The sequence below is a fragment of the Acanthaster planci genome, linkage group LG12, assembly GCF_054643075.1.
Source record: "Acanthaster planci isolate LZ-2023a linkage group LG12, COTS_SCS, whole genome shotgun sequence".
Taxonomy (NCBI): domain Eukaryota; kingdom Metazoa; phylum Echinodermata; class Asteroidea; order Valvatida; family Acanthasteridae; genus Acanthaster; species Acanthaster planci.
The window spans coordinates 13,372,626-13,390,267 of NC_141788.1; the positions used below are offsets into that span (position 1 = coordinate 13,372,626).

The 17,642-nt window shown below is 41.1% G+C and overlaps 1 protein-coding gene across 1 annotated transcript in view; it reads left to right on the forward strand.

The window, feature by feature from the left end:
* Positions 1-17,642, forward strand: part of LOC110987209 (glutamate receptor ionotropic, NMDA 3B-like) — a 59,625-nt gene that overhangs the window by 18,918 nt on the left and 23,065 nt on the right. The window contains exons 2-4 of the mRNA XM_022249739.2: positions 13,872-14,125; positions 14,834-15,163; positions 15,859-16,903. Coding sequence (XP_022105431.2) covers positions 13,872-14,125; positions 14,834-15,163; positions 15,859-16,903 — 1,629 coding nt within the window. The remainder of the gene's footprint in view (positions 1-13,871; positions 14,126-14,833; positions 15,164-15,858; positions 16,904-17,642) is intronic.

Below are 17,642 nucleotides of genomic sequence, written 5' to 3' on the forward strand. Positions count from 1 at the left end.
CCTTGCTGCATAAGTGATGCTGTTGAGTGCAACCCAGACTCCTTCTAAAAGGTGGATGGGGAAATCTGCGATGAGGTGATCAGCTGTCTGCTACTCCCCACACTCGCATTTGTCTGAGATCGCTAGATTCCATGTATGCATGTATGCATTACAGCGCCAAACCTCTGTCCAGAGCCGGTTGAGGCGGACTAATTCCTTGCGGGGGAGTTAACTATATACAGTGTATCCATACATATTAATTTTTCCTTGAAATGTAGTTGAAAGTCCGTTTTCTCTTGATACATCTAAATACGCAGTTTTTGTCTCGAGAAATTTGTGCGCAATTTCTGAGTAAAAGGTCTTCAAGAATAGTTCACGTTATAGTCATGGACAGATGGAACAAAAATAATAACTCCGCGGTCTGCATCGGTTTTGAAGACCTTTTTTGGTGTAAGAAAGACAACATCCTTTTCGATCCGTCAGGGTTTTGCCTTACGATTTCCCCTCAACCGGATCTGGTTTCTTTGTAAGGGTTCGTTTCATAATGCGGAATGCCGCCTTTCAGGCTATGTAGGCATTATAAACAAAATACAGCATGGTTTGAGGTGAGGTAATGGGAATTAATTCCCCTAATATGTTTCCAAGAATTAACGATACTGGTTTACTTCATCTCATAAATATTCATAAGCAAATTGATTTCTCGGTGTACAGTTCTCCGTTTTCCTGTCTAATTTCGACGAATTAGTTGTTAATTTCTGCGGCTTCTGACTAAGACAATTCTTCAAAATCCCCATTTCTGCCTCATTGTCGATAAAAGCCTTCGTAGATTTTGCACCTTCATTCAGCACACGATATAGAGTCCCGAAGCTAATACATCACGTGCACAATTATTCTGTGTGTAAGAGCCATTAGCGCGAGAGCCATGCGCTAGCCGTAAACCAACACGTACGCGCGCCCTGTTCGCTTGCACTACACTTTCTGGTTCCAAATGACGTAACATTCCGGTGCTCTGTTCAAACTCCTCGTCATTCAGTGACGGAAGTAAACATTACTCTTAGATGCCATTGTTGTTTCTGAGCTGTAGAATTCCGTTGGCAACAAGGTTGAAACAGGTTGGTACCAACGCCCTTTAATGTGTCTTTATTGCAGTATTTACAAGGAAAACGACAACAGACTGGTTCTGTAAAAGATTATATGCCATGACTATTTGTCAATGAGGATCTTTTTTTTGGGGGGGCAGAGAATTTTAGAGCTACCAGAAAAACTACCGAGTGAGCTTAATACTCATTGGGTTGATAATCATTTTTACTTCTCGGACACGTGACGAAATCGACTAATACCGTGCTCCAATTTGCTCGTCAATATATGAGGTGCAGTAACCTGCCTTACCACCTTAAAGTGTATCTGCAATAATTTTTTTCTCAGCCACAATTTTTCTGCAACTTCATACTCCTCTTCAATGTGTAAAATTATTTGACATACCCTGTGAGTTAATGTATCGCAAAGTGCACTTCTTAAACATTCAAAATTATCCACGCTTTCCTCGCCAACAGAGGGCGCTGTTTCTGTGACGTTGTCCAGGGAAGACATGGTTCAGTTCATAGGTTTTTATTTTTAGGTTCAAATTATGAATCGAGAAATTACTCACTCAAACATTGCTTATTGTTATGAACTTCTACAAAAATAAATCACCAGAGAAAGAAAATTTAAGCAAGCAATGTCTTTAAAAATGAGGAGTCTTTTGTGCATAGACCTTATGTAACATTGAGGTTCTTCTCCTGGGATGGCATCACAGTTTTGCTTATGAATATGGAAATTACTCATCAGTATAAAACCGAATAGGTAGCAAAATACCCTTTATAGTGAAAAAAATATTGAAAATGAGGTTGACTGAGACGCAAAGATGCATTTTGGAGGTTTGCATTTTAAAAATTCCATTGCTTTAATCTGTGACCTAATTTCAGAAGTTTCAATTTATTGCATACCGTACGATGTTTCAAACAAGATAGAAGTCGAGAACAGAGCACCTGCCATCATGCCGGTTTGACCGCGCTCTTTCAACTTCGTTCCCGTGTGAACGGTTTTACCGCATCATGCTCGTTCCTAGTCTGATTCCATGACCAAAGATTCCCTGGCGACTCTAAATAAAACCTTAAGTGAGGTATCACCCACGGATATAAATAGATCATGGAAAGATTACAAGGAAAGCCTCGGTGGATGTGATGACAGTGACATGACAGACAGACCTGCCCAGGTTGTTTGCCCCATGGTTATACCATGGTTACACATCCGTACCTGGGATAGAGGCAAGTATAGTCGTTTGCGGCATGTTCAAAGTTGCAACCATCGACTAGGCCTTCCTTGAACTTCGGTCGCGTCGATCAGTTCACCCCCAGTCCGATCGCGACTTCTCGGACTATCATCAATCTTATTATGCGTACAGACACGGCCGGAAAAACCTGAACATCGATAATGCCATCCGAATGTAGACGGGATTAGTGCGGAATCTTTCGGCTATTGTTGGAAACTGGGGCACTTCTTCCGGTTTTGGTCACATGGACATTGGGTGATACTGGACCCTTGATTCGACGAGAATAGTCCAGACCATCGGGTCTGGTATCCAGACTAGCTCGTTCCTACCATGTGATCATAACGCGAACTTTAAAACATCTTAATTCTACTTTAAAAATATGCGAACGGTTCGCCTGTTGGTGAAACTTTTTCAAAATGCACATTTGCTCCATTTTTTGTACTGCCGGCCAGCAATAGTTTGTTAACCACTGACGGCAAAACCTATGACCTTATATAAGTGACCCTTGACATTTGCCTATGTAATACAAAAGGGGTTTTCAGGCGTTTATTAGTCTGCCTGAAGTGGCTAACCCGTCTACCTTCACCTGAGTCAATTCTGGTGACCTGTACACGCTCATGCATACATGGGCGCTCATATACATTTTCCACGAGGAAAAGTTTCTAGGAGAAGCACTCATTAGCTAACAACTGCATTTGAAGCAAGATATGGGACAGAGAGAACCCCCTCCGCCTTTGTGTTGATCATTTTTTATCGGAATCTCAGGAATTCTTTACAGCCTTCTAGGGGGGATGTGTTAGGTAACAATAGTCTAGAGTGTGTATAGGGATTGGACAGGTAGGGGGGTACCCCTCCGTCCCATATCTTGCCTGGTATAAACAACTGACAAACGGTTTACAGTTTTGAGGGTTTTCTTTTGAAGTAAGTTGTGTTTTACTATTTCATCTGTTTCTCCCTTGTTTGGTCTTTACTTTTTTCTTCCCTTTTGTATTTTCCCTTGGGGGGGGGATGGTACGCCGCTTGCCCTCCCCGGCGATGCTCATGCTCTCGTATTTAAAGAAGCGTTAACAAATGTCTCCATAGCAGTTTCAAACAGAGAGATAATAAATTGAAACTTTGTAAAAACTGAAATAACTCCTCCCTCAATTGATTCCTTCAAAATAAATATGCCCCCTTTAATTTTATATTTGTCTCGATAAACTGCATTATGATTGTCAAGTTCGGAAACACTAATACTGAATCGGTCGTCATTTCCCCCACTGAAGAAATGCAATATGTAGACCTCGATAACAAAAATTGATTGAATTTTCAACTTCGTCAGAAGAAGCAGTGACCCGACCCTGAGGCATCGTCTTAACGCCAAGAATGGGAATGTGTGTGCGGCGAAATTCAATTACCAAATTGTCAAACTTTTCCTGAAATCCAAGCGAGGTCGGAGCCCTCGTTGAAAAGAGACTCGTCAAGGTGTAATTTCGCCTTTATTTGATGCTTTTCGTGTCAGCAAATCCTAAAAGGGGTTAGTGATCAATTTCCAAACCTTCATCTGGATACGTGTCTGATGAGAGAGCACGGTACATCATCGGTGATGGGTCTACTGATTGGGGTTACCTTACATACAGCAATAGACGTTTACAATAAATCCCAACGCGTGCGTTGCACTCACTCATGCTAAGGTCAACATAGCGCGTCCCGTGACAGTAAGCTGACTAGAGGCAAGATGAGGAACTGAGCTTTTCCAAGATGTGTCGTAGAGCGGCTTTTCAGGACATGGGGGCTTTACCTGAGTGACACCAGCCAGTTAATCTCACGTGGGCATATATCTTTTTTTTTTGCCTAGTCCATGAGCATTTTGTAGCGTGCTGTCTTGTTATGTGTAGCGGATCAAGCCGTCGTGGTGCAGCGTACCTTGATACATATCTCCATGCCAGACCGGGAGGAGGCTTCGGGCACGCCTTGCTGATTATTGCTGCAGCGAGGGTTGGTGAGATACTCAGAAGAGAGAAACATCACCCTTGTTCAGCTTGTCATCTCTAGTGACTTGGTTATGTTCAGATTCGACCGATCTTTTACCTATGCTTTGTTATGTACTGTTATATTGATGTTATTTATCAGATAATAATGTGTCTATGGCATTAAAAGAATATTTGAATTGTAGTTTACACTTGGACCTAAAAATTACCAAGACTTTGCGATATATTAAGAGCGACAAAGTAGGTGCTATACATATCGTTCTACTTTTGGAAATGTTTTTGTATTTTAAGATGGAACAGTTGGTAATGTGTGGCAAATATAGTTTTGCAAAGAAAAGATGTAGGCCTATCGTCATTGACAGCATTACCTCAAACAATGCTACTGGTGGTAAAAAGTAACATAAACTTCCGATTAATAGACCGTTATTTGTATTTGAAACTGAAACGAGCGTGCGGTCAGAAATTAGCCCACGGCTTCAAGACGTTTAAGCCTTCACATAAAAGCGAATGGTAAAATCGCAACACCCGCACTCTCCATCGTGTCATTAAGTGTTATTCAAGACTGTGCCTTCAGTGATGACTGCCTATAGTGCAAAGAAGTTAATCCTCAAACTATTTCCCATAGTACCGAAGTTATCGCATTTTGAATTGATTTGTCTGTTTTCATGACTGACCGTTATCCTCAAGTGTTAATATGATTCTCCATTGCCTCATTTTGTGTTTCTTGCTACACTTCTTCGACGAAGGTCTCTCATGTCATTTCCCCTTTCCTTAATTTCCCGGTTGTAATATCCCACTTGCAAAAATAATTAATTTCCTGTTATTTGGCGCTGGAATGAACAAAAAGTGAAAATGCTTAATGGCTCCTCGTAGGCTCAAACCACAATTCAGTTCCAAAATACAAAGACTCCTCTCAAAACAACGCCTTCATATTTCTGTCGGTTCTCTTCCCCGCAATACAAGTTTCTCCAAATAGGAAACTGTTTCTGTGTTGTGTGACCATTAGATTTAATTTGCATTACTAAAACCCTTGTACTATTTTGAGTGCCCGACGAGGTAGCTTGACAACTGAACCATTTGGGAACAGATACACCCCGGGCTTCGCACGATTTATTCACGAACTGAAAACAGAATCCCGTCTTCAGGCACTCAGAAGTACAGCATCCCTCTAAATCTGTCTCTATTCCCGGGTGAGTCTTTTGTACATCTCCTCCTTCCTCCTTGAGACAACATTCTTAGTTGCACGAAGCGCAGTTAAACTTACAAATCTGTCTTCCAGTTGAACGATATTACGTACCTTTTGACATAAATTCTAGACTGGGTCCGAAACCTGACCGGTTTCCTGTCCACACTAACCATATTACCCCACATAACATGATCTGCGCGTATGCGCACCCCGGCCCTCGTGCAAATATAATTCTTATTTCCAGAGCCGTTTGCACATTTCAATTTTCCGTCGCTCGGGGTCTGCGATTTGAACTAGTGTCGTACATTTCTTTCTGCATGGACTTCTGCCCTGTGATTACTATGCAGCACGATCCTGAAAAAAAAAACCCTGAAAGTATAAGCCACTACACCTTTTCAAGTTATCACAGTTTGCATGTCAGAAATTCCCAAATTCCCTTCAAGCCCTCAAAACTGTCAACTACATCTTGCAGGAAACCAATACAACATGATTTCTGACATTAGAGGCACTGCCGGTTCCCCTAAGTATCTTCGTTTGTGAAGGATGTCATTTTTACAAAAGGTGAATTGTTTAGTAACCAAGTGTTTGTACTGACTATGCCAGAGCACAAGCCCACTTTGTTTATAAACTTTCCTATATGGAGTTTCGAATAAGTCGCCCCTCCAGGCTCCCATAAGAAAGCACACATGAAACCAAATTTCGACGTCATCAATACCAAGGCCAATATTATAATGATTGTCATAATGCACTCTTTTCAGATGTAATAATTTTAATGTTATGATTGTAACTTTTATCTTTGTGTCGGAGACGCGAGAATCATGCATTTATGGAGACAGTTTGACACCTTTTTTCCGGGCATGCAAAATTGAGACGGGAGCCAAGGGCAGAATGCGACGACAGTAATCCAACCTGCACCAACCCGTCAGACGTAACAAAGTGGAGCCCATCAAAAGAACTCATGGCAAATATCTTGGAAAGCCACATGTATGTGGGCATCATAGTAGCAACTTAATAATTTGTGTGGATCAAATTTCTCAAGTACGTAAGTGATTCAAATTTTTCCCAGTGGGCATTACCGATGTAAGTTGCACTAGTATTGTGATCAAAAGACAGCAATAACCTCGTCCATAATTACTTTTCTCCCCATTTTATGTAAAGCCTCGTCAATTCACATGGGGTTCATCGAGTGGATTACCACAGTTGAAGAGAACACGTTGTAAGTCACCTGCTATAAAGCTCGAGCAGTAGCAATCGTTATTACAATGTTCACCAGTCATTAAGAGTGAATCATTTTTACTTTCACAAATTTGGAAGAAGCAACGGCAGTTACTAAGGTGGAAAGCTTGCGGTAGCACCATGCAAGGATACGATCTATTTGTGAGCCTGTATGGTTCTGAAAAGAACCGTGAGGAACTCACGGAACAGAGTTCCTCACGATTCTTTTCAGAACCATACAGACTCACGGAACAGAGTTCCTCACGGTTCTTTTCAGAACCATACAGACTCACGGAACAGAGTTCCTCACGGTTCTTTTCAGAACCATACAGACTCACAAAGAGATCGTATCCTTGCATGGTGCTACCGCAAGCTTTCCACCTTAGTTGTCTGTCACCATGAATAGCTTGAAATCCCAAAGGCAGTTACGTTTGTTTGAGGTTTTCTTGGCTGAATTTGCGGTATCCCTTCATTAAGGTACAATTTCATTCAATTCAAACAGATTCTCAGGATCGATCTTATCGTTCGTTTTTTTAATTTTATTTTATTTTCGGGGGGGGGGGGAATAAGAAAAGCAGTAGCGTATCCAGAGGAGGAAGGGGTGTAAATTGCCCCTCCCTAGAAACGTGATACCCATAAAGGAATTAGAAACACCAACAATGGTAAATACCACCACCACCTTTAGGTGGGGTTTCTTCTGAGGATTCTGACAAATTTGGATGACCGTTTTTGAAAAAAAGTAGGAACAATTTCCCCCTTAGACCTAACTCATCACTGAGGGGCATTCAACTTCAATCAGCTACGCGTATATGCGGAATGTTTTATTATGTCTCAATCAAATTCATAGTCTTCACGAAATCCTAACATTGACCATTGGATTTCACCTTTATTGTCGTGTCGTTTCACTACAAAAGCCCATGCCATGAAGACTAATATACCTTTCAAAATGTGAAGTATTCACTCATTATTTTTGAAGAATCCTTATTTCTTACAGAACTTTTTCCAAATATAGAGACAGTTTTTCTAAAACTAGATCTGGTAATAACGAACTTGAGAAGAAGGAAAAACTCAACTGCTGGGTTTATGTTCTACTTTCCAGAATTTTGGCAGCTTTCACGTATTATTGCTCTTTCATTGGAATGGTGCATGCTTGTACTATGTATTGTGGTGGAGAAGGTTTGCACCACTCTGACGTGTGTTAAAACGGCTTTGATAAAATAGTTATTTACAGGTTTTCTATCATGGCCCTAAGCAGCCATCACGTGCAAATGGACGCTTGTCGAATATCAAACAAGAATTAACATGTCATTCCATTTCAGCATAAATAAAAAGGTTCTGTATCAAACTGTAGTTTTGTTATGTAGCCTGCTATCTGAAATGAACCAAATTCACGTTTCTTTGCACATAAATTTACGAAATCGTGATCCTGAACTCAGCTGGAAAAGGTGTGCGCGCGTGTGTGAAATTGCATGTGCGTGTAACACAGATTCTCAGAACTGAATGCAAGCACAATCAAGAAGATTGAATTTTAATTGAATTGAACGGAGATTATGGACGTTCCTTTAACGTCAGGCGAAAACGGATCAGAGATCTTCAGAAGTGATTGGACTCTTCGCGAGTTTGACCGGAATACCCTATCTTTTAAAGTTGATACCTGCATTACTGGAAAATATGATTATTCATTGTGAACAGAGAGAGATTATCTTAAATTTATTTGAAATTTTTTTAAAAGAAACATTAGGTATTACACTGCGTCGTTCTAATGCATTATGATTAAAGGCTGGCCTTTTACAATTACGATGCAACATCTAAATAAATCCCTTTTCCCGATTAGTGGATCATCGATCAGGTGCTGTTGAATTATTCGTTCTATGAGACAGTAATCGTTTGATCGTCATCGTTCAGTAGTTGTACGCATTGTGGGCATGGTGAAGGCTCTTCACACGGAGTAAAATGGTGGGCGATATCAATATCGAATACTGCAAAACACTGTTCTGTCATGTCCGTCTTCTGACAGGAACAACGTTTTTAACTTGTAAGTGTTGCTGATTCATCTGATAAAAAGAAAGAAACAATGTTCTCAAACGATTGGAGCAATTTGCAAGACAAGTAACGCCTGTTGGAATATAACTTAATTCAGAAAGTGACAACTTCGTATCTCAATTTTACGCCGGACCGAGAAAACAAACCCAGAGGATTTGTTCAGGTATGGTGTGAAACAATAAATGTTTCATGCGTGTAAAATTGAAAAAAGAAGTTCAGTTATTGACAAATTGAATGTTCCGTTTCGCTTACTTTATCAATGCGCTCATCAGAAACATTAATTACTAATCAGCCACAGAATAAAAATCTATATTCCTTTATTCGCTTACTTGATTTTCTGTCGAGGAAATACCAACAATACATTATCACATTACCCAACGACACGTGGTCACTGACAAGGCATCCGTGTCAAGCCTCTGACAAAATATCCCAAGATTTTTCGTTAGGGTACCCTTTTGAAATTCTGCGGTTCTCATTTCCGACTGAGCTTATTTTTTGGTTCCCGACCTCGAGTACATGCGATACGATTTCGCCCAAACATCAACTCAGCGACAGACGAAATCCACTGTAGCGCATCACAACCAGACCAAGCGGTACCTTACAGCATTCGATGTACGCCGAGCGCCATAAGAAAAACCGAAAACGTGCAGGCACCATGTACATACGCACCGCACACACGCACACAGTACGGTGTCTTGACACTGACTCCAACGAGGTATTGCGTTGTGTGCCAATACAGAGCCTGTAAGTAAAAGGTCACGCAGCGAGCTTCCAGAACCCTAGCGCAGTCTGCCTAGGGGGATTTTACATTGGGCCTTCCTATCGCGTTCGATAATTTTTCGAAGAATAATTCTTAACTGAAACCACCCCATGAAGCACTCATTTTGGAACTTTACCTTTGTCTTCCTCAATATATATTTAAGAAAAGTCACCTGGAGATGGGTAAAAAAGCGAATTTCATCAACGATTTTGATGCAGCGATATCGTACCTAGCCTATATCGTACGATAAAGACAAAGGTGTCTTTGTCCATGCACGTTTGTTTTCACTCCCCGTGCTTACGTGAAAACGAGATTGTAAAACGTTGCAAAGATCTACCTACCTGTAGTCGATGGATTCCACGTTCCGTTGATTTGACATAACGCAGTTGTTGTCAGCAAAGTTAACTAAAATACTTTTGTAAAAGTAGATTATATCTTGAAATTTGTTACCTTATAAATTAAAAATATTATGGTCTGCTTTTATTCCGGGTTTTACCGACAGACTCCCGTAAAATTTCAAACCGTAAATGTTCATCTGCGTACGAGACCACCGCAATGGACTGTTTTGCATGTATTTTAATTTTTCGAAGGTGATGGGTCAAATTTTGGCTTGATATTTCTCTTATAGGTCAAGTAATTTTTCAATTTCTGTAAATTGATATACTAGAAAATATTTTTCAAAGCCTGTTTTCCAAGTTTGAAAGTAACTGAACGCAAAAATATTACAAATTCTAAAATTTTTGCACGTTATTTTTCCTATCCAAGGGTTCCGGAAGTGCGCCATCAGGGGTAAACTTTCAGGCTGTATAAAGGTATTTCTCTGTACTCAGCTAGAAACAAAACCACCCATGGTACTCAATATAAAAAGTGACAAGTATACGTAGTGCACTTTGCCCGGTTTATTCAGTCATCTATATGGCATTAGCATGAATTTCTTTAGTAATTCTTTTCGACCAACCGACCGACCCTCCCTCAATTGAAAAAAGATACGAGAACCACAGAGTACAAAAAGGGTATCCTTACTTAGAGGTCTGTCACTAATGCAAAAATTGACCACATGACTACATCTTTAGCACATTGTCCACACCAAAAGACACGAAAAACTGAGACTGAGGAGGAAAAGCGATTTCGCTTATTCTCTCCAGTCTCAGTGTTATCGACGCAAAATGAGCGTGTACTTTTCCCTCTGGCGTTTGCCTTGACTACCTAACATCTGTGATTGGAGTTCAATAATCCCACACTTTGGGCTTTCTCAACTTCCTGCTGAGCGCTGTCTCCCGAGACACATTTCGCATAAACTAACCTTTCAAGAAGACACGAGAAGGGCTTGGAGGGTCGAGGTAAAAAACAAACCCTAAATTGACGAGGAGGGATCAACAGTCCAGCAAGATGGACCAGGTGAGCTCAGATGCAGGAGCAATAATACGGATGACCGCCAGGCAAGCAATAACCTAGATAATGAGTCAACATCCACGTGAGCCATCTAGGAGAGGTGCCTGCGAGACGAGCAGTAGGCTCAAACTGGTGAGGACGGCACCCTGTGGGCAAATGGAGGGGGGGTGGGGAGAAAACTGAGCAAGAACACCTCGAGAAAGTCAATACATGTATGTGGAATGCCTAAGTACGAACGTAGTCTGGTCCCATAGGCCTCTTTTACGAGGTTGGAAATGACGTTGACTGCTTATGTCAATACACGAAGGCGGGAAGCGGATGGGGGACGTTCCAGCGGCAGTTGTTTCTCTTTTGAACACTGGCTGCATTGATGCCACTGAATCGCAAACGGCGCTGTATGGCCGACTGGAGTAAAGGGATTTACGGTACAGTTAGAGGGACCACCAAACCCCAGGGCCATAAGTTAACCGAGACTGTGTCCTTGTCAAAGTAAGGCACTGTGGTGACTTCTGTAATCATCCCACAGCTTCCTTGTGTAAACCGAACACATCTCAAACGTACCCTTTACCGTTCTAAACCTCCATGTTTGACACTGAATGTCTTTGAGTTGCTGGGGTGCACTTGGCAACATATGAGGGCGTTTTGGGGAGACTTTTGGTAACCCATACGGCCCAACTGATATACCGATTGGCGATATCATTATATGTACTGGGCAGCTTGTTGTCACATCACACCTGATACCCAATTTAAGAATTTTCATTCGTAACTTTTCAATTTTTGATTATAATTTATTTTATTGTTTAGTATTTGAGTATATACACAATATAGTTGTTGCCTCACGAATCGACGAAATTAAAGCACAAAGCGGACTTGAAGGAATTTTAAGAATAAACGCAAAGCACCATTCCTCCAAAAGTGCAATAAATACAAACCTCACTTCCAATTATGTTAACACGGCTAATACAAAAAAAAAGAAGTCAAAAATGCTGCTGAACAATTTAAGTTGGAGAAATCTACAGAACATACAGAAACGTCCGATAGAGCATTACAAGTCATGTAACTCATTCGGCAATTTCTCATCAGAATTTTATGCTGAGTAAGACGGGAAAATGGTGTACCAATCAGACGACGAGAATTTATTCCCGCATTGCCAGGCGCGGATGTAGAGGGAATGGGGTGGGGTTCAACCCCCATGCAGGGCTCTTATTTTGCGTGTATAGTATTAAAGAACAGAAAAGATTAAATGACTTCGCCAACGGCAACAACTACGTGTAATTACCCACCCCCTTATAAGAACAAAACATTTCCCAAAACTCCCTCCCCCAGCAAAAAACCTGGATCCGCCCCTGAGTGCATAAAATAAGAATGTTCCACATTCGTGCGATCATTCAGTGACAAATGGAATGTTTCGTTTCACGAGGTCTTGCATATTTCAGAATTAATTTTCATCCCGTTCCCATGAAATTGTCTGCTTCCATTCGGTACAAAACGTGCGATATTGAACCATCCCTACGACATGGTACAGTAATCTAATGTGGAAAAGGGATTTAATGTAGCTAACAGTTGTTGCAAGGCCTCAAATTACCAAAAGAAAAGTTTCTCAGTAATCAGTATGATTTTTTTTTTCATTGTACCGTTTCCCTTTCAGAGTTGTTGAAGTATTTATTTTTTCCATAAACAATTCACTCTGTTTATGGTTTGTGGCTATATAATATATAAGGAATTAATATAATTGGAAAAAAGATATAACGGGAAATATACATACATGTACCTCGAAAATTAAAACACGGCTGCCTGCGGTAAAGGTTGAACGTTTACCTCAAAAAGACACATAAAGAAAATATAAATGATGAAAGAAATAAACATTTAATAACAGCTGTAAGTGTCAGTTAATATCCGTTTTTGAATCAGAGGGATTCAACTGATTCATGTTCCCATCTTACTCATTCTCCAAGACTTCCTCCCCTGGAGCATAGGCTTGATCCAAATTACCAAAGGCAAAATGGAAAAGCCTCATTGAGTTCACCCCATCATTCATAGAACTGTAGTGACAATGACGAAGAAGCCTTTGTATATCCAGCGAACAGAGAGGGAAATGCAAAGAAAATGAAGCATTGCTTTGCTTCTCCGGTCTGCATCTCTTGCCTATGTATCTTTGTCGTCTAACAAAAAGCGGGAAATACCGAGCAGACCCGAATTATCCTCCCGCCAAAATGACCGCCGGGTCTTTTTTTATGACGTGGGCATGCAAACTTCAATTAATGCGTTCTCGGGTTTGACTGTCTCCTTGCACAGCACTCTGACGAACGAAACTGGAATGCGACGCTGAGGTTAATATCGCAAGATCACAAGTTGTCATGGCAACGTATCTTTAAAGAAAGATTACCTTCCGAGCACTTGGTCATTAATCGCTTGAGACCCAAAGGAATTCATTATTTGCATATTCACGAGGTTATCTAATATTCCGCTGTAAGGCGATTTGCAAAGGCTGTCATAATGCTTCAACATAACAGAATTACATGTTTATGGGAGCACGATTCGATGTTATAAAAGATTTTTCTTGATATTTTTCTTAACAACTGACAAATTGACAAATGAAGGGAATCATATCATCTTGAATTCAAGAAGTTGCAATGGAAAAGAAGTCCCTCGGTTATCATTATGTTACTCGATTAATATACAGTATGCTGCTTTGTCAAGTATTAAGTTTCTTTCCTCTATTCAATTTATCAAAATCACGTCGTGACAGCAAAAGCTGCATTCAGTAGGCGCAGGAGAATTCCAGTGCCATCACAACTTATTTCTAATTACCCTTGAATACTGTCATATGGCATGCACAAATACCGAAATCAAAATAGCATCGCGAATTAATCGATATTCCATTCACTTTTCATGGATAATGGAGAGACATTCAAGGAAAATTATTTCGTAAAGCTTCCACGGCAAGAATGTCATTGTCAGTTTTATGCCACAGCTGTAATGACAATCCACTCTGTCATCTTCTTTTACTTGCAGGAAGTACACCCTCTTTTTCTACGTCTCGATGTCTCAGTAACCAACCAGGCCCATGTTATTAAAAGTCTTTTACAACGCAACGCTTGGTTCAACTTCTCCGTCGTAGCCAGTGAAGGGGAAGGGTCAGACGCATTTGTGCAGAGCCTCCGCGACCAGATTCAGACGCCCGGATGGAACATACGGCATGATGTGCGGTTCTCAAGCGGAGAGGCAAGCAGTGGTCGATTCTTGAGAAACCTCGCCAACGACGATTCGTGAGTTTGAATTGTGCAGACTATCGTTGTAGTGTCTTTGAGTCAAGACTATCTGTATTGCGTCTTGAGCGGAGACTATAATTGTATATTAATGAGTATCATTACATGCCCTCAAATGAAATCTTGCCGAACGCTTCTTTGCAATCAGAATAGATCATGAAAAGTCTCAATGTGTTGGTTGTTGTGGCTTGTTCTCGACAGAATTATCTTTCTTTGTCACGATGATTCAGTTCGGTTCAGTTCAAATACACATTCATTTCTATACTTATTAAGGGAAAAATTTTTCATACAGAAAAATTTATTTATACATTTATGTTAACCACAGACTCACAACACAGACAGAAAAAGTGAGGCAGTGCTTTTTATGCAGGTTAATCGATGGTTTGTTTAAGATGAGTTGTCTAGTTATTGACATTCCAAATGGCTGTATCCACATTGTGGTGCTTGCAAATTAAGACTGCAAACAGACAAAAAGAGGAATTAATATCATTAATACAAATAATAAAAATAAGAGGACTTGACACGCCCCCTTGGGGACTCCGCGTTTGAAGAATGATGAGAATTGTAAAACAAACTATTGGATAACCCCGAAAGTGTCTAAAGTCAGTCCTCGTGCACTTAACAGATCCACGATAATGTCAAATTGGGAACCCTTTGTGGAAACTCTCTGTGCATTTAACAGTAAAAATTTGTACTTCTTGCTTTCAGCTATGTCGTGATGGTTCTCCATTGCTCCCCACAAGAAGCACAAAACGTATTCCGTGCAGCCAGCGAATTCAAACTCCTGGGCAAAGGTCACGCCCTCATCGGTACAGAGTCCTTAGCAACCAGTGATCCCAACATCCTGAAGGACTATCCAACAGGTCTCCTGATTGTCAAACACTATGACACGGCTCCTCTTAGGGACCACCTTTACGATGCATTTACATTGGTTGCCCGATCAGCACAGAGGCTTAAGTGGGACGGGGATACCAGAAATATCTCCTGCTGGACTGGGCCAGACAGTAATCAGCTGGAGTATGCAAACAACTTCTACAGGTAAGGCATATGAATCCTTTCCGGAAGCGAATCTCTATTCAAAGTGGCGATTTTAAAACTATAAGTGAATAATACTCATGAGATTCACTCTAAAGCGACAAACTGGGTAGTTAACAAGTAGACAGAGAAAAAAAGATCCCATAGTTGCTTTGCTCCTTTGACACGAAATTGCTTTCATAACATCGTTCCTTTTAATTTACATCCATGATAGTGCAGAGTGCATAACTGATCATGACCAGAGACATAACACCTCACTATCCAACTTTCAGTTTTAAGACAGACAGTGATTGTTAAATGATCACCTGTAAGACTTGACAATGTTGCACTTAAACATAAGTGACAGGCCAGTTGTCATAAAAATGTTTTGCATCTTGAACCCAAAAAGTCCGTGTTGACAGTCTCGATTATTCTCGATCTCGTCTCAGTGTTATCGTTTTGAGGTCTGTGAGGAAAGGAGAAAGGATCTAAAAGGCATAGCTTCCATCCTGCAGTGTCCAATTATTTTCTCAAAGTTTATAAATTTGTTTTCCAAATATTTCGAACGTTCCGTTAAGTATTACGCCCTTCATCTACTCTGAAAATGAGATTCTCACAAGTTAAGAAGTCCAAACATTCTTTGGCCCAAAAGCTTCATTCTTAAAGTGCAAGTTTTTGTTAAATCATATTTAAGAAACATCTTCTTGTTGTCTTGACAGCACGATGACTAACACAAGCCTTAAGGGTAAAATCGGCAATATTCTGTTCGACCAAAATGGCGACCTCCGCGATTCCTCTTACCACATCATGAACCTGATCGAAAACTCGTCTGGGATACCTGCCTGGAAAGAAGTTGGGTCTTGGAAGAAGGGGTCAATGAATCTGGACACTGTGGTGTGGCCTGGTAACACAATGGTTATGCCAGTTGGGGTTGACACTCACAAGCTCATCATTGCTACCAACACGGAGAAACCTTTCATATTCTACAGTGAGTCTAATGGCATCGAGGGTGAGTGTACCACTGGGGTTCAGTGCCTTATGGCAAAGAGAAACAGTGATCGTAGAGACCTGGAAAAGGCATTCGAAGAGTTCCGTCGGAGGCCTGACGGCGGCAACTATTCGGCTGATCTGCGCTGCTGCACGGGGCTGTGTGTGGACCTAATCGAACGCATGAGCCAAGATCTAAACTTCAAGTACGATCTGTACCTAGTGGCAGATGAAAACCACGGAGCCGTTGAGAATGGAACTTGGAATGGGATGGTGGGGGATCTGATTAACAGCAAAGCTGATGCTGCCATCTCATCCTTCAGCATTACCCGAGAGCGAAGCACTGTCATTGACTTCACAGCTCCCTTCTTCCACTCCGGCTTCTCTACTTTAGTAGCTAAAAGACAGAGGAAGCAGACGTTGGGTGCCTTCCTCGCACCCCTTCACCCTAATGTCTGGATGCTGATTTTCGCCTCAGCAATCGTAATGGCTGTCTGTCTGACTATCTCTGAGTGGAACAGTCCCTATGGCTTGCATCCCCGAGGACGAAATCGAAACAGCACCTTCAGCTTCCCCTCGGCACTGACCATCACTTTCGCCATCCTCTTCTCCAACACAATTAAGACCAAACCTCCAAAGTGCATGACGAGTCGGATGTTGCTCAATGTCTGGGGAGGTTTTTCCCTCATCTTCTTTTCGAGCTACACTGCTAACCTGGCTGCCTTTCTTGCCGGTCAAATGTCGTACCTCAGTATTGAAGATATCAATGATCCCAAGGTAAAATTAGTTGCATTCTCCTCTTTTGTGGTACGCCCCCTTGTGACACCATTGTGTGATCTTTTATCTCCTGACTGGTGGTCTCTACGCTTGAACAAGATAGAGAGCCTATTATATGGAGTGCAAAATTAACGTTTAATCTGCGTATACAGATATCTCTATACATAGACGAATAGAGATATCTCTATTAGGAATAGAGGTATCTCTATTGATAACAGAGGTTATCTCTATTGCGCTTCCGAGGTCAGCAGGTCGCCCTCGACGTTTTCTGTTGAAAAATCTATTATCTTGAGACTCAATGAAACTTTGTGCGTGACTTTACAATGACCTTTCCGTTGACCCAGTGTGCAGGACCGGAAACATAACAGAGATATCTCTATTAGGAATAGAGATTTCTGTACGCGGATAATGTAAACTTTGCGCGCCATACTATTATTAAGAGCCCCTTAGAGGTATCTCTAAGCCCCTATTATTAAGAGCCCCTTAGAGCGGCACTCTGGTCACCTCTCTAAGTTGTCCCCAAAACTATAAATGATGAGAAGGGGTCATCCTTAACCCAGATCTGTCGTTGATGTTGTTCCTGTTGTTGTTGTTGTTGTCGTCGTTGTTGTTGTCATTTATTTTGGGGAGGATTTTCTGTTTGTTTGTCTTTCACAAAGTGAACTAGTTACCCACAGTATTTTTGTATGTTTTCAATATCGTCTGCTTTAAAGTTTGTCCTTCCAGGTGACTCCTGTCT